Source organism: Lepisosteus platostomus, chromosome 4 (assembly GCF_059453375.1).
Source record: "Lepisosteus platostomus isolate fLepPlt1 chromosome 4, fLepPlt1.hap1, whole genome shotgun sequence".
Classification (NCBI taxonomy): domain Eukaryota; kingdom Metazoa; phylum Chordata; class Actinopteri; order Semionotiformes; family Lepisosteidae; genus Lepisosteus; species Lepisosteus platostomus.
In genome coordinates this window covers 29,621,891-29,642,626 of record NC_142614.1, presented here as the reverse complement: position 1 = coordinate 29,642,626, position 20,736 = coordinate 29,621,891, and the positions used below count along the sequence as shown (strand labels likewise).

Below are 20,736 nucleotides of genomic sequence, written 5' to 3'. Positions count from 1 at the left end.
ACTCAAAGACATGACAGCAGCTAGGATTAGGTTTAATAGGTTTTTTGTGAAAAAGATCTCAAAAGTAGAGGTAAAGTTAATGCTACAAAACTAATATTAAAATGTACCGGTGCTTTGTAAAATTATAGGACATACATTTTTTAAAACATTCTTGAAGGGAAGGTCTGTGTTTAACATAATTTTATTTCAATGAGTAAACATTGATTACTAGATTGTAAATGTTAATTTTCTTTCCAGTGTCTTTTTCAGTGATGCACAGTAATCATAAATTACTTCAAATAATGCTTGAAGTGAGGGCTCATAACCACAGCAGTTAAATACATTAAATTCTATCACGCATGTCATGTCAGTGATCACAATCTGTAAGAGTAGGGCTGCTAGGGCAATAAGATCCTATGCAGGACTCAAGACTAAGAGAAAGACACTAAGCAGAATCGCTAGGCAAAAACAAAAACCAGGAGGCAGGTGAGTAGGTCTGAACAGGAAGTACAACGAGGAATCAGCAATCCAAATCACAAGGCGAAATCGAAAACGAGAAGCAGGCTAGGAGATCAAAAACCGGAGAAAAGCAAGAGATAAACGCGCACTAGGGAGCTCAAAGAGAATCCGCAATAGTGAGCGGGGAAGTAAGGAAAAAGGAGAACTAAAATAGAGACGGGAGAGAAAGGTGATTGGCGTTTACTTGCGGCGTGAGCTTGTTTTACAGGGTGTGCGCGTGAGAATGCAAGAAGGAAGAGAGGCGCGAGTGGAATGCGTAACACAATCTTTACAGCTTTATATCTTTACAGCTAAAAAGTTGTGTCATTTGCATCTTGATCTATGATTCTATGATCAGGTATCAGCCTGTTATCATACAGTGAAACTCATGTCTCATAAAAAAATCTACAGGTCACTCATAAATCAATTATCAGAAAGTTGCTTTTTTTCTGGTAAGGCCTGTGGCAACCCAGAGCACAGGGTACAAGGCAGAGCTACAACCTGAAGAGGACAGCACTCCATTGCAAGGCACACATAGGGAAAATTTAGACACCAAGTAACATAGTCTTTCTTTGGGAGATGGGAGGAACCCTGAGAACCGGAGAAAACCAACATAGATACATAGATAACATGTCCCAGTCTGGATTGGCACCCAAAATCAAATATCTACAAGTCAATAGCATTAAAAGCGATGTCACTGTGCTGCCCAGTTAATTCAAGAGAAGGGAAAAGTGGAATCATTGATAAATATCATTTTATCAATTAATCTAGGTAGTACATGTATTTATATACCCTAACACTTGAAGAAGGCTTCACGGCCGAAACGTTTTCTTTCTTCTTTTTTTCAGCATGGAATAAACCTATTACTTGTTCCTTTGCAGCCTACGCATGCTGACGTAGCGACCCACTTGACCTACTACATGTATTTATATTACATAAATAATTTTCTAAATGCATGAAAAGAAAAGTTTGTGAAAAATTCTCCCTTAACATCTACATAATGGACATTCTTTACTGAAATTTGGAAGGAACAGATAGAAACTTTATTGATCCCTTGAGGGAAATTGCAGAATAATGAGAAACAAAGCCAATTTCATCTATATCAGCTGCTTTAAATCATAATCATTACTGACGTTCGCTATATACTGTACGTATACTGCATCTCATGCAAATACCCCCTTCTTGATTTTTGTTGCGTGTATCCCACCCAGGGACATGCAGAGTGGGGTGGCTGCCTTATCTCAACACACTTTTAGCTTTCCTAAGCTCCAAGATCAACAACATCTGGCATCACATTCTCTCCACAAGGCATACAGGTATCACTTCTTCATCTCCTCCCTGCTTATTTAACTTTACTAGTTCCCATCTCTCTAACTTCTATCTTCTTGACTTGGCATCCCTCAGTAAACTGGTTTTGCACATGAAATCCACCACCTGTATATTAGATTCCCACCATTCCCAACACTTTATTTCAGCCCTGTTTCACTGCTCTCTGCCCCATTGTCCTCAGTATAATAAATGAACACTTGAGCACTGGTGTTATACTAACAGTCCTTTCTATCCTCATTCTTCTTGATCTCAGTGCTGCTTTCAACACTGTTAATCACAACATCTTAATTTCCCGTCTTGGGTTTCTGATACTGCTACAAATGGTTCAAGTCTTACCTCACCGAACGCTGTCACTTTGTATCTTTTGGCGGATTCAGGTCTGAAATTGGACTCGTTAAGTCTGATATTTCTCAGGGCTCATTACTGGGCCCCTTACTTTTCAGCATTTAGATGTTTCCACTTGGTCAGCTTTTAAGATCACAAGGTCTCAACTATCATTTGTATGCTGATGATACTCAAATATACATCCATACCAAACCTGACTAGGATGTGGCTCTCTCTATTCTATTTAGTTGGATCTCCGACATAAAAATATGGATGACTCAACATTTTCTTTGTCTAAACTGTGACAAGACTCAAGTCATGATTATAAGCACCCCTCATCAACTTTGTAAAGCCAATGCAGTAACCCTGTCTGTACTTGAATGTCAGTCTAAATTGAAAAACTTGGGTGTGATATTTGATTCAGGCCTGACATTCGACCCACATGTGTAACATATTGTCAAAACATCTTTCTTTCACCTCAGAAATATTGCTATACTATATCCTATGTTATCGCTAACTGTGGCTGAAAAACTGATCAACACATTTGTCTTCTCCTGAATTGACGACTGTAACGCTCTGCTAGCAGAGGTTTCTAAATCCACATTGAACAAAGGTGAGAGTTAGGGAGAGCAAGGTGGCTTATGGGAGGAAAATGGAGGACAGACTGAGGGAGAGCAATGTGAGAGAAGTGTGGAATGGCATGATGAAGATCTCCAGATACAAGATGTCCGGTGGCCAACAGAGTGAGGGAAGCCTGGAGAGCTGAATCTTTTCTTTTACATATTTGATACAGGGTCCACTGACCATTCACCTCACAGGCCTTCACCCCAGACACCCTCTTCATGTCCTCAGTCACCCCATCATGAGATCCCTCCTACTCATACTCCATCTTCTCCTGCCCACCTCGGCCTGTCCATCACAGCTGACCAGGTCAGAAGGGAGGTGAGGAGATTTCATGCAGGGAAGGCAGTGGGTCCTGACAGTGTCAGCTCCAGGGTGCTAAAGATCTGCGCAGACCAACTGGGTTAAGTGCTGCAGTACATCTTCAACCTCAGCCTGAGATTAGAAAGGGTTCCGGTGCTGTGGAAGACATCTTGCCTGGTGCCACTACCCAAAAAGGGGCACCCCAAAGTCTTGAATGACTACAGACCAGTGGCACTGACATCACAGCTAATGAAAACTCTGGAAAGGCTTGTACTGGACCACTCCAGAACCCTGGTGAGTACAGCACTGGACCCCCTGCAGTTCGCCTACCAGTCACACTTGGGAGTGGAAGATCCAGTCATCTATCTGCTACACAGTGCTAACTCTCACCTGGAGAAGACGAGCATTGTGAGAGTTATGTTCTTTGACTTCTCCAATGCCATTTAACACCATCCATCCACCTTTACTGAGAGATAAGCTAAGGGCAGCGCAGGTGGACTATCCCCTGGTGTCCTGGATTATAGACTATCTGATCTGCAGGTCACATTATGTATGGCTACAGAGCTGTGTGTCCGAACAGGTTGTTAGCAGTACTGGGGCTCCACAGGGGACTGTCCTTGCTCCATTCCTGTTCACCTTTTACACCTCTGACTTCAGGTACAACTCTGTATGTCATCTGCAGAAGTTTTTGGATGACTCTGCAATTGTGGGGTGTATTAGAGAGGGGAGGGAGGAGGAATATAGGAGCTTGATTACCAACTTTGTGGAGTGGTGTCATCTTAACCATCTCCAGCTTAACACCAGCAAGACCAAAGAAATGGACATGGACTTTCGAAGGAATAAGTCTCCACTGAACCCTGTTTCCATTCAGGGTGAGGACATAGAGGGGGTGCAGTCCTACAAGTACTTAGGGGTACACCTGGATGATAAGCTGGAGTGGTCTGGTAACACTGACGCCCTGTACAAGAAAGGTCAGAGCCGACTCTATTTTCTTAGGAGGCTCAGGTCCTTTGGTGTGTGGAACACTGCTACACATTTTTTATGAATCAGTGGTGGCAGCGGCCATCTTCTATGCTGGTGTGTGCTGGACAGCAGCATCATGACAAGAGATCCAAATAGGCTCAATAAACTCATCAAGGCTGGCTCTGTGTTAGGGTTGAGCCTTGACCCCTGGAGGTGGTGGCTGAGAGGAGAATGCTGTCCAAGTTCACAGCCATCATGAACAACACCTCTCATCCTCTTCATGGGACTGTTATTGGGCACTTTTAGCAACACTTTTAGCAGAACACTTTTAGCAACAGACTGTTCCAGCTATGGTGTTCAAGGGAACGTTTCTGCAAATCTTCCCTCCTGGCGGCAGTCAGGGTGTATAACGCTGCCCTAGGCTAGGACTGTTAGCCCTTCATTTGCTCGTCTATGGACAGCATGTTGCTCCATTGTACTTTTTGGACAATCAATCTGTATAAACCTATGCACATTTTGCACATATTTTATTGTTTTTACAGTGACTATGATCATCATATTTTGCACACACCTATGTATTTATTTTTATTTATTTATTTTGTATAATGTTTCGTCTATTCTGATGTCTGGTTTTGCTTGTCTTTGGGTGGACTGCTGTAACACATCAATTTCCCTTCGGGCTTAATAAAGTCTTATCTATCTATCCAAAATCCGGCAGCCAGAATTCTGACCAGGTCTAGTGCAACTGATCACATTACTGCTATCCTGGAATCCTTGCACTGGCTTCCTGTCAAGTTTCATGTTGACTTCAAAATCCTCATGCTCACCTATAAGGCTCTTCATGGCTCGGCAACTCAGTACCTGTCTGAGGTACTATCATCCTACTCTCCACCTTGCAACTACTGTATCATTCTCTTAATTCTGGTCTCCTATCAGTCCCCCCCATCAAGCCTGTCTACACTCTATGGGTGACAGGGCCTTCTCCTGTTATACTCCAAAGCTTTGGAACTCTATCCCCTAGAACAGTGGTTCTCAAACTTTTTGGACCAAGTACCACCCCTAATCCAAACAAAGCATCCAAGTACCACCTACAAGTCATCATCTGATAGGAACCCCAGAAATTCTCAATGACCAACATGAGTGTGCGTGCACACACACTCACACACACATATAATAAATATTATAATAATAAACTTTGATATAGCGCCTTTAAATGTGGCTTCTCAAAGCGTTTTACAGAAAAAAACAGTAACAACAACAAATAAAAATAATAAAAAAGCACCATTTCAGTGAGAGGGGTGAGCCTGTTTAGTCGAGCAAAGCAGATGTGATTTCTTTTTTCGAGCCTTGATACAATTCACAACAGAGTCTAACAGATTTTAAATCGTCAGGCATTTTCTTGATGCAAAGCTCTCGCGGTGAATGTTGCAATGCGTTCATTAATTTCTGGAGCAACCTCTTTAATTCGTGCAACTACACCGCTATGTCGGCTTGTCATCGCTCTAGCACCATCTGTACAAACTCCGACACATTTTATCCAGTCGATGCCATTCTCTTTGATAAATTAATTCAGAAGCTGAAATATGTGCTCTCCTGTAGTTCCTGTTGGTAGCGTCTTACATAACAGAAAGTCCTCATGGGACGTACCCTCAAACTCGTATCTAACGTAAACGAGTGAATTGGCCAAATTGACTACAGACTCAGCTAATTGCAGTGAAAAACATCTGCTCATCTTAACGCGTTCTATCGGCGTACTTTTGATATAATTTCAATAATTCTATGAATGACCGTGTCTTTCAGGGGGGCAGCAGGTCGAGCTGTTTAGCAGCTTTTTCTCCACACATAATATGTGGCAGCTCTTTTGCCAACGGTAAATAAGGTTCTTCAAAAATAGTGTGGAGCTTACCTGCTTTAGCAATCCGCAAGCTTGCATTTTTCCACGTTTCCGTTTTTATTTCCGTATTTATTTTAAGTTTTTATTTCATGCACATGGGAGCGAAACACAGAGACGCTCTGTGTATTTTTCTCAAATTAACTTAGAACAGTTCTTAAATACTTTTCTGTTATCTATCACACTTTCCTGTGCTCACAAGATTACAAGCGTTAGTAGCACGTATTTCTATGCATTCCTATGTTTACAACATTGGCATTGTTCCAAAATCACGCACATTCTCCTACCTCCCTATTTGCTGGAGATAGTTTTTTTTTTTTAAATACAATTGGTCACTTCGTCCGTAGCACACACTCCTATAGAGTGGTATAGAATTACAGAGTATCTCTTGTGTCCACTGAAGTATTAGCGCGCACTGTATCGCAGTACGTAGGCTGCGTATTCGACACTTATTAAAATAGAAAATATGAAAACCGTCCCGATTTTTCAGCTCACACAACAAAGTTCTATGGATCATATGGTGTACCAGCTGGCGGCGCTCCGCGTACCACTGCTGGTACTCGTACCACAGTTTAAGAACCACTGCCCTAGAATATCAGAGTCACCTTCTCTACATTCCTACAAATCTACACTCAAAACCTTCTTCTTTTGAGATCCTTAACATAACTGTTTCTTTTTTTGACCCCTCTGCTCCTACTGTATTTAGTACCCCCATCTACTGTCTCCTCTCATTGTGTTCTTTTACTGTGCATATCATGTGTATGGCTTTATTCTTGTTGTCATTCCGTAAAACACTTTGGGAAGCCACCTCTAAAGGCACTATATAAAATAAGGCTTATTATTATTATTTTCTCGATCACAAGTACAGTTTTGGAAATTATTTTAAGCAGTTTCATCCATATTGATGACAGTAAGATATATTCATATTTTGACATTTACTTCTATATAGACTTACATTCAGTATGAGCCTGCGATGTGGGAGTGAGATCTTCAAGCTCTTTTAAAGCCTTTCTCAAATAATCCAAATGTTTCACACCATTAATACACATAGGCCATCATCTGGTTGATAACATACCTAGAGTGAAATAGGAATCTACATATTTAAAATTTACCACCTTCATGAACTCCTACTAAAAAGACTGTACATTTGAAACAATTCCAAAGAACATGATTGTTGCCTTGCACAATTCAGCACAGCCAACCCCAACAAGATGCAGTTGTGTTTATTTTTATTGTGTTTTGGCAGAACTGCTCCTTTGTGCTTCCCAGCTGAATTGGATCCAATGTCATACTGTATGTATGAATTTGCCAATGTAGAATTGAGAATGTAACTTAAATCCTTTCGGGACATTAAGAACCTAAGCATCTTCCCTTTTTGTGAAATCATCAAAGACACTTTTAAACATTCTGCAATGTTTGCATATCGAATGATTAAGGTTGTCTGCAAATTATGAGAAAAGACTGGAGTTGCATCACGAATAACTCATACTGTAAGTACTTCACATTTCATAACGTTAGAAGTGTTGTTTCTACAAAAGTCCCACATGGAATCATTTTGTATTCTTGTGGAAAGATAATGAACCTGTATGCATTTTTGTCTCAGTTGTGTTTCATGAAGATGCTTAAGATATTCAGACAACAGTGGGTCATACTTACAAAAAAACTAAATGATACTAAGAAAGTTTCCATTTTTAGGGTCCAATGTTGATTGGTGCCAAAGAAAGCTGATCCTTTTTCAGCAAGGAAAATAATGACATTCAATTTGTTTTCAATATTTTTTCTCCATTTATCAATTTCTCTACTTCAATGGATTTTTAGTTGATGCTGCTCCACTAGCAGATTTTCATCAAACATAGTTATCTTTAAAATGTGATGAATTTACGTGTTTAAGTATTTGATCTTTTATCTTTCTCCAGTCTCTGGTGATGCATGATGAATCAGACCATGCAGGGAACAGAGTACAGGCATTTCTTTTCCAAACTCCAGCAAAGACAGTCTCTTTTTCAGATCTCACAATTTTGGAGAGCTTTTATCAACATGTGAGTAGGAAAAGCATGATTTACACCATATTTTGGAATGTTACTCAGAATTGAAAAGCAACTAACCTTCAGAAACAATTCCATCTGTGCAGCATTATTGTCGAAAAGTCCTATTTCAGAATCTAATGCAGACAGTGCTAAATCCATGCCAGTAATATCTTTCTTTTGTTGGACAAATACACCATTTTCACCATCTATTGAATGCCTGATGCTGAAGCTCTTCAACACCTCTTTTTGTCTGTTAGAATATTGATTGTACCATTTAATGGTCCAGGAGTCTTTTCTACAATTATGTTTTGGCTTTAAGCTTTTCATGGCTGCATCATTTTGGCTTTTTCACCATCTCTTACTTGCACCGCTTTCAAATCTTCTCTTCATTGTAACAGTAAATAATGATCAGTTTATTAATGTCAATTTATTTGCACTGCCCCCATTTTCGTAAAATGATTTGTTATATGTAGAATGTCTCAAAATAAATTAAAACTTTACACTGGCTTACAATTTCATACTCATGCACCAGTCTTTTGTGCCTGTCATCTGGTCACTAAATCCCACTTCAAGCGGAAAAAGTAGCAGATTAATAAACATACTGTAAATGTATTACATCCAAAGCCGGATAAATTGTTAGGCTTGAAAAGTGTGGGAGAAATGAGTTTTAAAAATACCCGTAGTTAAAAATATTTTATCCTTCAAAATCTGAGGCCCCTCTTCTACAGTATGTGAAGCCCTGGCCAAAAGGCCTTGCTGGCCTCCCCTCTGATAGGCCCTGGCTCAGGACAGCAGGACAGAACAGTTGTAAATCACAGTTTTACCAAAGATATTGAAATGTACTGGTACTCAACCCTTAATGCTTTCTTCTTGGTCCTTTACATTTTCTAAATTGAAGACTTTTCACACTTTGAACCATTAAACATATCATTTATTTTATATAAGTAGTTAAAATACAGTGCATTATTGAAAGACAACTGCAGCAGATTAGTTTAACATTTCCACATGCAAAACAATATCCTCAGGATCACAGCCGTTCACAGTCTCCGCTGAAGAGTTTGGCTAAAACCAGCACTGCGGTCTTCCGGGGAGAGGACAATAGAATACACCTTGGCCACAGCATTCCCTGAAGCCTTTAGAATGAAGTACACACATGCTGGCAAGTACACTGCGTGGAACACAAGGTTAGCTCTTTATCATAACCATTTTTGTTGTTTTTTTAACAAACTGCCTATAAATATATATATATAGTTCATTAAAAAAGCTGCCTGGTTTTTGTGACAGATTCAGCCCATTAGCCAATAATAAATACAATTAAAAGGAATTACACCATAGTGTATAACAAAGGTATATCTACAGATTTAGGACCGACAAGGAGATACATTTCAGAAGAGATAACATATATAGCAGTACAGTCCAAAAAGGTAAGAGGAAAAGGATTTTGACCTTTTCTTTTCATTTTGAATTTTGTTATTGATGAACAAATAGGATAACATTGTCTTCAAAGCAAAAGTTTGTTTATTCATTTTGTATGCTTTCTTATTTTAAAGTTCAGAACAAGAATGAGAATGTGGTGTGTGATGTCAAGAGTTGTCACAGTTACACACCTACCATTTTCACTCCCAGCTGAGAGGCAGGGGGAGTAAAGAATAGAATTACGAAAATTATATAAAATTACAGGTATTGTTGACAACAGACAGCAGCAGTTTGTAGTTGCCTGGCCAGTTTGGCAGCATAGTCCAAAACTCCCTTCTCTGTGTGTCATTTCCTTCTCTCTTTGTCACCTACTCTGTTTCCTCCTTTCCTGGAACACTCTCCATCACTGTCTGTCACATAATTCTCTCTCATTCCCACTGTCATCTCGTTTGCCTTTCAGCTACTGTACCTTACAAATACAGCCCCGTCTAAAAACCACTTTCCCAGCTGAACTAAAGAGAATTTTGAGCAGTACTGGAGATGAGCCAGTGAAAGTAATCCAGACCCTTCCTGGAGATGACAGTTCATCAGTACACAATATGACAGTTTTTTTGAATCACTCCAGATTTTATTATTCAAACAGTATGTGTTAAAAAAAACTAGATTCAATTCACTGTGTGAACCAGGCATGATATCTTTAATATACTGATACTTCCAAAATAAGGCTCTTAAGCTCTTTGGATGCTTTGCTAATAATCTTGCTTGAAGGTTTCATCACTTTACCATTATCAAGTTCTGCTGTTTTTGTGTGACATACTGTCTTACTTTCTTTTTTTGCAAGGTGTAGGCTGAATTCAGTGCTTTTCTTTATTTCTGTTTTCTCCATGACCCACAACTAGCTTCAGGAAGAAGTCCTGAAATCACTGGGGACCAGATAGTTTTATTGATTTGTTCTGGCAGAAACTATTGTTTCTACTGTACATCTTAAGTCTAATAGAAATCTATCCCAGTTTAACTTTTCTGATTTACTGAAGTTTTATTTACATCCCACCACTTTGACATTACATCATATGTTTCTTTGTTTCATGAATTGAAATCTGTAGAAACTAAGATTCTCTTTTTTGGCTTTAAACTTTGGCTTTAAAAGGCATTATTAACTTTGTTCATAGATGTTGTTCAAAAGTTGCTAAGAGGGAAAGAAAACTATACATTTTACTGTTTTTTTTTTGCATTCAAACTATTATATTTGACCGTATCTCTTTATATCTTGGTGTTTACTAACAAATTCTAAAATAAAAAGAAATGGTTAAAGTTCTTTGCCTATCACCTTTAAGAGCAAGTGTATTTGGCACTATTGCCGATTATTCAAATGATATTTGTACTGTCCATTCCAGTGCAAAGCAACATTTTAGTGTTGCAGTAGCCAACAGGGGACCTCTTCAGTTGTAAACTGGGTATGTTGGTATACAAAAGTCAACTGTACTAAATACCAAAGCTAACCCTGTAAATATCTTACAGTAAAACTAATAGTTACAGTTTATCTCTACAAAGTAGTCTCCTAATTATAACAGAGCAAACCATGTGTTTTTTTAACACATAGACCCTTATACTAAAAGTCTAATAGTTTACAAGGTATTAAAGTTATTTTCTTCATTTGACACTTTTAAAATGTATAAACAAGTGAAGATACAATAAGGCATTCTTTTTACAGAATTGGGCAAGTTATAATTTATGGCCATTTGGATCTTTTTTGCCATCTTCTCTATTCTTAACGGAATGTATTTTGCATATAAATCTAAAACAATTAGTTCTGTAAACATTTTGAAATATTGTACTTTCAAAGCAGATTTCGAGATGTAATAGAAAGGTAATCATTACAAACCATCAGCAACAATCCTAAAATGCTTAACTATACCATGAGATGTAATCTGTATATATAAAAAAAATAGAATTAAACAAAGTAACAGTAAACATTAAAATACAACCATTGTAATTAGCAAAAAGAAAATCTATATTACCCGGTGAAGACCAGGAAAGATGCATATGAATGGACTATTGCAGAAACAGATCAGCTTTGTGTGTTTTTAAACACTTGTTGGCATTTCATAACATTGTGCCCATTCATGTCACAAAAGGCTGTCTCGTGCTAGTTTTTATGACTACATTTCTTTAATTGATAAAGCATTCACATGCATTAGGAGTGAGTTAAGTGTCATAGTCCCAGCCTGTAAATTGTGACTTTCGGTTGGAATATCCACCTTTAAGAAGTTCTGGGACTTGAGGGCATTCCCAAGCAGTGCTCGAGAAGAAATGGGATGGGATCTAGGAGTCTCCCTCCCCGATCTGTCCCGGATCCTGCTCCTGCTCCTTCGACGGTTGCACCTCAGGCTCGTGCTCCTGAATGGGTGAGTGGTTCCGGCTGTTCTTGCTGCTGTCATGGCTGCCATGACTGCCAGCGCTCCCCAGCCGAGAGGAAGCTACCACCGCCTTCACTGCAGCCTGATCACAACACACATTTTCAAGAAGTTGTAAATGTGAACTTTATAAAGATACGATAGTACAAAAGGCTTTATAAAAGAATAGTTTTTTTTCAAGACAAAGAACAAACTATTTTATTCTGGTTGAAGTAAAAAATGGTCTCTTTATCTAAAGAAAGACACCTTACAATACTGGAAATAACAATTTTCATTTTTATTTAGTGTGTCCCATACCTTAAGTCTTTATGTTCATAACAAGAACAGTTCATAACTTTCAGTTTTCCTTCTGAATCATATTATTTTCATATTGCTAACAAGATGGACCCAATTTGAAAACTTGAAGAACATCTGTTACTGTTTCATATACAGAAAAATATATTTCAGTTAGAATTAGTTATTTTTATTATTGCTGTTATTCACCTACCTTGAGCTTGCGGCGAGCATTGAATTCCTGCAGTTTCTTCTGCGCAGTGTCCATATGTGCAAAGTTAACTGCCTTCCCTGTCACCCATGGGTGTTGCAAAGCCTGCAGGGTAGTGAGGCGCTTCTTAGGATCCTGAACAATCAACTTTTTTACCTGCAGAACAGAAAAATATATTACTGGGGCTTTTTCAGTGTTAACATGAGATCAAATTAAAATGTCTATTCATTTTCAATACAAGTTAAATTATTTTTAAGTACTACAACTGCAAAAGAACAGTAAAGGATTAAGATTATCTCAGAGATAATTGGAAACCATTAGATGCTAAAAGGGCAATGGCTAATGCTTTCAATAAATATCTCACTCAGGCGTTTGCCAATAAAGACAATTTGTCGAGGCTGATATAATATTAACATAGAAGTGGCACAGGTGTTCTAGGTAATAGAAGTACTTAAGATAAACAAGGGCCTGCTTGTATTCAACCAACTGTACTTAAGAAAACAAGCTGTTTACAGAGCTCTGCCAGTAATCTCTTGAGATTGGGGTAATACTGACTGACTGGAAAATTGCTAATATAGTACCCTTTGACATAGTTACCATTTGTGCCCTCTGGTTCATGTTGCATGGTTCATTCAGAAATTGTTTGTGTTGACTTTGTCATTTTTGAATACTTGTATCAGGTCCCTTCATAGTTTTCTCTTTTCAATAATAAAAAGGTTCAGTTCCTTAAGCCTGTCAATGCAGGTAATTCTCTTAACCCCTGGAATATAGCCAGCAGCCATATCACCCTGCAACTCACAACTGGCAACCCACTGAAGCAAAGCAGGTGTGAGCCTGGTCAGTACCTGGATGGGAGACCTCCTGGGAAAAACTAAGGTTGCTGCTGGAAGAGGTGTTAGTGGGGCCAGCAGGGGGCGCTCACCCTGTGGTCCATGTGGGTCCTAATGCCCCAGTATAGTGATGGGGACACTATACTGTAAACAGGCACTGTCCTTCGGATGAGACGTAAAACCGAGGTCCTGACTCTCTGTGGTCATTAAAAATCCCAGGGCGCTTCTTGAAAAGAGTAGGGGTGTAACCCCGATGTCCTGGCCAAATTTCCAATTGGCCCTTACCAATCATGGCCTCCTAATAATCCCCTTCTATGAATTGGCTACATTACTCTGCTCTCCTCCCCACTGATAGCTGATGTGTGGTGAGCGTTCTGGCCGTTGCATCATCCAGGTGGATGCTGCACATTGGTGGTGGTGGAGGGGAGTCCCCATTACCTGTAAAGTGCTTTGAGTGGAGTGTCCAGAAAAGCGCTATATAAGTGTAAGCAATTATTATTATTATTAATATACTTGTGTAGTGTTTGCAGGTTCTTTTCAGAACAAAGGACGAGTGGAGACACAATTAACAAACAAGCATTCGCTTTATTCATTAACAACCACACAAAACCAAACACAGGAGGAGACTGACTGAACACGTACACATCGTTAGGGTGGTAATTAACTAACAACACACTATACTTTTACAAGACTACACAGGGCACTTGAACTACTAGGACATTATTTACACAGGTAGGGTCAGCTGCTGGTCATCGTGCTGACCCTCAGACTCTCCCCGGCTACCACTCCCAGCATGCCCAGCGGTACTACGAGCGCCTAGGGGCGCTTCCTCCTCACCACCAGGCGAGGGCGTTACACTTGGTTGCTCTTCTCTGGTTGGATTCCAGAGTAGTAATACATTTTCTAGTGATGAGTAAAATTGCACATAATATTCTGTATTAATATTAATAATATTAAGTGAGGTCTTATTAGTGTTTTATACAATTTTAATTTAATGCCTTTTGATTTAAGCTTTACCCTTTTAATGTCAATATAAACACCACTTCTTGTAAGTAGTCTCTTCTAGCTCAGTGTTTCACATTTTGTATTTATAGTTTTACTATGTGTTTTTACTATGCAATACCCTGCACTTGTCTACCTTAAACATCATCAGTGAAGTGTTGGAAAGTGATGAATAACATAAAGAAGCAATGTATTTTAACAAAGTGATACCAATAATTCTTACTTTTGTTACATATAAAGTTATGGAAACAATAATAAGAACTAATCTAGAAGATCATATGCTTTAAAGATAATTGCTTGACTAACATGCTAGAGTTCTTTGAACAAGAAACAGCAGCAAAGAATACAGAACAAGCACATGACGTGGTATATGTGTATATGCTTTTGATAAGGTTCCTCATAAAAATGAATTCTCAAATTGTAGGTAGCAGGCATTCAAGGTAAAGTGTGTTACAAAACTGGTTAATGGACAGGAAACAGATAAGAAGTGAGTGATCAAACTGGAATGATGAAGAGATATCAAAGTTACTACACATATAGTTTGGGCACATAATGTAAGGAGTTGGAAATCCAAGCTTATGAGGAATCAGTTAATCAAACCTGAACATCCTCCAAAACATGTTTTGGAGGAAATCAAAGCATATAACAAAACCCTGTCTATCTGTTGGTCTGGTTTTAATTCTGCATTGTTTATCTAGTGAATTTAAAAATGTATTTTTAGACAAAAAAGACATCGTATTGGTAATACATTTTCAATTACACTGTCAGATTTTTGTATTGGTAAAATATCTACTGAATTTCATAAAAGGCTAACTATTAAGTTAAATTAAGCAAATAAGAGATTAGGGAAATGACAACCAGTAGGCCTTTTTTATTCCAGAGAATGTCCTACTCACCAGATCCTTAGCATTTAGGGAAACATCATCCCACCAGGGGGAGACAAACTCATAGTCACAGCTGAGAATCCTTTTGAACATGTACTGATCCCCCCTTTCATCAAAGAATGGCTCGAAACCGCATAGTCTAACATGACAAAAGCAGACAAGAGAATGTGTGTCAGACAGCAGATGTTTTTCTGACAGTAACACATATGGAAGTTTGAATTTCCTGTCAAGTAAAGTGGTTTACAATCAGGTGTTATATCTATGCAGCTGCAGAAAAGCATCCAACAAAGATATTTTTCAAACTTACTTTTTACTGTCAAATAGGAAATAAAGTTTAAAACTATTATTTCATGGATGCATAAAAAGAACCTATACAGTATGTTCTCTTGTATCCTGAAGGCCATACACTGTATTCAAGGGCAGATATTAATTTCTGCTATTTTTAGGTCATGGCAAAGCAATGGTCTTCATAAACTTCCATGATATATGGTTCAACAATTACACTATGCTGTACTGGAAATCTACATGTGAACACCAATGTGTTTTGCTTGGTGCACAATTCTAGGCTATTGGTTTCCTCAAAGTAGAAATCACAGTTTCATAGAGATGTCCAGAAGAACAAGTGTGCAGTATTGCTTTAAGCTAGAGAACTGTCATTTTGTGCTAGCACTTGGCTGCCATTATTGTCAATAGTCATTCAATTTATTGTAGGGCAAAAACATTCTTTCTAAAATAAGCACAACAATAAGCAATAAGCAATGGGATTCAGTGCTTAATCATTACAGTAATGTGAAGTATTTGAAAAAAGTGCTATTTAAAGGTTTATTAAGGCTAATCACATGACAAATCATTTATCCCTTTGTAAATAATCAAAATATCTGCTTAACCACCCATTTTTATTCATAAATAAATTGCTATTCCTAAAACATTGTTAGATGAAATGCGATATGACAGCAAGAGTACACAACTTTTATAACAGTAACTCTGCAGGAACACTTCAAGGAAGAAGGCAAAGTTTAAATTCCACAGTACATGGCAAACATAAAAATTAATGCTAGGGAAAAAAATGGGCATTTAAGAAATAAAATATAAAAAATAAAGGTGGTTGTGACAGGAAGATATGATACGTTATTGAGTTACTTTTAGCAATACCGTATATCACAGTTATCTAACCTCTACTCATATATGCTTATGTCTAACTGACATAAGAGTTTAGCCACATCAATTGAATCCACATTGTTGCAATTTATCCTGACGCATAAATTCAAATTCCCCTATCTTAAAGTCCAGACCAGGCCCTAGATATAACAAATCAAATGTTAACTTTCAGAAATTGGTTTTCTTTGTCACTAACCTGGTACAATTATAGAAAAATGATGATGATGATCATCATCATCAAGTTGTCCAATGTAAGGACTCTAATGACTTCATGTCTGTCACTAGAGGCTGCCAAAATGCAGTCTCAAATACACTTACAGTAAACCCTTGGTTTAACAGACTAATGGTGGATGTTGTGTCCTTTATTACCAAATGTCCTTTAAATCCAAATGACAAATAGTGTTAGAAATATATACTATTATTAAAAATATATTATATAATCCATATTATATGATTTCTGGATCTTTGAACATATTTTTGTAATACAATTTACAGTTAATGAAAATTGTTCCTGTGCCTTTGTCAACATAATAATTGAAAGTTCTTTATTTCATGTGTTGTAAGTATACTGTACTGTATAAAATTTGCTAAAGCATACCTATACAGTAGCATATAACACGTGTGTTACATTTGAAGTCCGCTAAACCAAAGGTTTACTGTAATTGTTGCTGGTTAAACACTTTCACCTGTTTTTAATTAATTGTTTTATTGGTTGTTTGTTTTCACATTTGAATGGAAAACAGGGTGAAAGTAACTTGGACAAAAAGACCAACAGGGTTAGAGGTTTAGATTCATAGTTATATTGTTGTAGGTAAGGAGAAGCTACTAATTGTTTTAGAATATTTTGTTTTGTAAGGTTGTGTCAAAACTTTAAAGCGTCCTTAAGACAGTAAGCAACCAGATGGTTCATGTGTACAAAAAAACATCTGCTCCAAAATGCAGGGATGTTAATATCATTAGCATTAATCTGATTTGTTCTGTACTCTCACAAGGTACTGAATGATTTTAACATACTACAGGGTTTTTCAAGGCAGTGACTATAAAAGAAAATCTCTCTTCAATCAAAAGACACAAAAACTCAGAAGCTCACTGTAAAGCAAAACCAGAATAACTTAATTCTGTGAATAACGTAACTTACAGGATATATGTAATCACTCCTACAGACCACATGTCAACTTCTGGTCCATAAGCACACCCTCGCAAAATTTCAGGAGCTGCAACAAAACATAAAATAAGCATTTTTAGCTTTCCTAAATACCTCAACACTTCCTGCCCCCAATCCACTTAATTACCTCATTTACAAAACTGAATTAAAAAAATAAAGGGAAAAAGTTATAGAAAAAAAAACTTAAAAACTTACATTTTTAAAACTTTCACTGGCAAAATGATATGTTATTGTATTGGTTTAAACAGAAAAATAAAACCCCCTTTAGACATTCTTTCAATTCTGTTTATTGTATGGCAGATGAAGAAACAGACATACTATATAAATAATAATTTTTCACTACAAAACATGAATATTAAATATCTTACAGACCAGCAACTATAAAATTAGTTCAGCTCAGTTTATTTGTCATATGCACAAGTGCAACTAAATACTTATTTGCATGTATACTCTGATACAAAGACATTAAAGAGCAACCAAAACATAAACACAGAGCAGAAGCAGCAACAACAAGTTAAATAACATACAACTTCTAAAAAGCAAGCCGGACAAGCAGTGTGAGAAGAAAAAAACACAAGAATAAAAGCCCATTCCAGTTAAAAAGTCAATACAGGAAGAGATGTCTCCACCTTCAGTAAAATTCCTCTCTCACCACAGTAGTACATTCATTCTGTCCATCCATACTCTTAACTGCTTCTTCTAATTCAGGGTTGCGGAGCATGCAACCAACAGGCGTAAGGTGGGATAAACCCTGAAAGTTCATCACAGGGCAGACACAAACACAGATGCACACACTCACACCAGGGCTAGTTTCCCAGAAATCAATTAACCTACTAGTATATTCAACATCAAAACTCATGTCAGCAGAAAGCATACTACAGTATAGTCAGTCCTGTCCAGCATACTGTTTACGGCACTTAATAGCTGAAAACAGATTGCTAGGTGGCACTTGTGTTGTGTTACTGAGACAAAAGTTTCATTAAAACTTTTTTCTGAGTATACTGTAATTATAGTATTTCTTGAAAATCTGACATTTAATATCTTATATGTTATGGAAATACAAAGCCTACCTACCATTTTAAAATGTAACATGGTTGTTCATATTTTGTTTCTCAAAACATTTTAATATCTCTTTAATGGTCATTTGCAAAAGAGTGGTATAAATAATTGCATGTATTATATATATAGTCAGTCTACAAAAGCAGTGGTAATACTGTATTAAGCTACACTATGTACACTATGGATATCTGTGGATATCCACGTAATTCTTTAACATGTGTGTGACACCGGGAAATTTAGTTTTTTTCCCCAAGCGTCTCATGCTTAATTAAAAACTACAGTACTGTTCTTGGTGAGGACGACACTTGTTCCATTTTAAAGAAATCCTTTAAAAATAATAAAAACCTAAATGTATTTTAATGCTGTAAACTTAATAAATGTTATTCACAAAGTCCAGAAATGTTATACATATTTTTTCTTTTGTCTTTTTTTTCCCTGATGTCAGAGCTAGTAGTCCAAATATATAGGTACGCTTGGGTGGGACCTGCATGACTGAAAGGCAATTTAGCATATCTGTGTGAAAGATCACACATTCCAATTCAAATACAATATGTAAGATATTCTCTTCAAAATTCATTTAGTTAAGAAATAAAAATATTTTAAAGTACTAAAGTCTGTATTTGTGATAGCATTGCGGTACCATTTCCAATGTTTTCTTTGGTTTCAACTGTGTTTTTACACCTACTGTAAAGCACTTTGAGATGCTACTTAAAAGGGCACTAAATTAAATAAATAAAAATAGATCCCTTCTGTGACAATAAACCACCAATGGTAAGCTGCCTGCACTGGGAGGGACCTGCACCATGGGACTTCATCATGGCCAGGCAGCATAGGGACTCAATAAGTAGATGACATCTGGAAGTCATCCAGTGAGTTTTATGGGAACTGTCAAATTTTCCGGTGAAATTCCGCGTAGACTTTAAAATCTTCATGCTCACCTATAAGGCTTTACATGGCTTGGCACCTCAATACCTGTCTGAACTTATGGGCGACAGGGCCTTCTCCTGCTATGCCCCCAAGCTCTGGAACTCTTTGTCCAAGGATATCCGAGAGTCACCTTCTCTAAACTCCTTCAAATCCAGACTCAAAACCTTCTTCTTCAGAAAAGCCTTTACTTAACTGGTTCCATTCTTCACCCCTCTGCTCTTTTTAGTACCACCTTCCACGGTCTCCTCTATTGTTATTGTTGTAATTGTAATTGTGTCTTGTCTTGTGAAATCTTCTTATTTATTGTTGTAGTCTTCTTATTTATTGTTATTGTCATCCTGTAAAGCGCTTTGAGAAGCCACCTTTAAAGGCGCTATATAAAATAAAGTTTATTATTATTATTATTATTATTATTATTATTATTATAACTGTAGCTCCTAAGCTAACACAGCATCTGTGGCTATGTTCCAAAAGCAACACTAAGCCCTTTCTCTATGACAGCATTTCTATGAGGTAGAAATGGCCTTAAAGTGTGCAAGCATTCAAGGGTGACTCTGTGGCTAAGGATCTGTGCCTGTGGCTAGAAGGTTGCCGGTTCAAATCCTGTAGCTGGTAGAGGAATCCTCCTCCATTGGGCTCCTGAGTAAGGCCCTTACCCCCAACTGCTCCAGGGGTGCCATACAATGGCAGATCATGTGCTCTGACCCCAGGCTCTCTCCCTATCTGTGTGTGTGTCTCATGGAGAGCAAGCTGGGGTATGTGAAAAGATAATTCCTAATGCAAGAAATTGTAAAGGGTTAATAATTTTCATTCCCCTACGGGATTAATAAAGTATTATCTATCTTATTTATAAAAAGTGTCTTGGGACACCCTCACACGGCGTCACTCATTGGTTACAACAAAATGCATTCTGCTGTTGCTGTAACAATGCTGCTTCTTTTCTAGTGGCTAAGTGCATGCTGGCAGAAAACTTTTAAAATAATTTATTGTTCTCTGCTCATAATTTGTTTAAATTGATTGTCGTCTCACTTGTTCCTACATAAAAGTAGTGACATTTTCATTGTATGTAAATTGAACTATCTCAGACTCCTGTTACCCACTTTAGTTTGCTTACTGCCCAAATAGGTCAGCTGATGATGCCATATCTCTAGTACTACAAATTGTCCTAGAACATTTAGACAAGTGGGGCACCTATGTTAGGATGCTGTTCATAGATTACAGCTCAGCCTTCAACACAATTGTCATCAAGTTGGTCCCAAAACAGAATTTGAGCTTATGCAATTCTATCTGCAACTGGATACTGGATTTCCTGAGGAGCAGACCTTAGGTGGTGAAAATTGGTAACAATATTTTTTGTACAGTGACCCTAAACACTGGAGCTCCCCAAGGCTGCTGTCTCAGTCCTATATTATACTCCTTGTTCACCTACGACTACAACCACTTACAGTAACAACCACATTTT

General features: G+C 37.8%; 1 protein-coding gene across 2 annotated transcripts in view; it reads right to left on the bottom strand.

Moving 5' to 3' along the window:
- Positions 1-8,844: 8,844 nt before the first annotated feature.
- The window catches only part of camk4 (calcium/calmodulin-dependent protein kinase IV), a 187,194-nt gene continuing 175,302 nt past the window's right edge, over positions 8,845-20,736 (bottom strand). For both annotated transcript variants that reach the window (XM_088629361.1, XM_088629360.1), the window contains 4 exons: positions 17,262-17,337; positions 14,978-15,104; positions 12,253-12,405; positions 8,845-11,850 (listed from right to left, as the gene is read on the bottom strand). In XM_088629361.1, the coding sequence (XP_088485487.1) occupies positions 11,674-11,850; positions 12,253-12,405; positions 14,978-15,104; positions 17,262-17,337 (533 nt within the window). In that variant the 3' untranslated portion in view covers positions 8,845-11,673. The remainder of the gene's footprint in view (positions 11,851-12,252; positions 12,406-14,977; positions 15,105-17,261; positions 17,338-20,736) is intronic.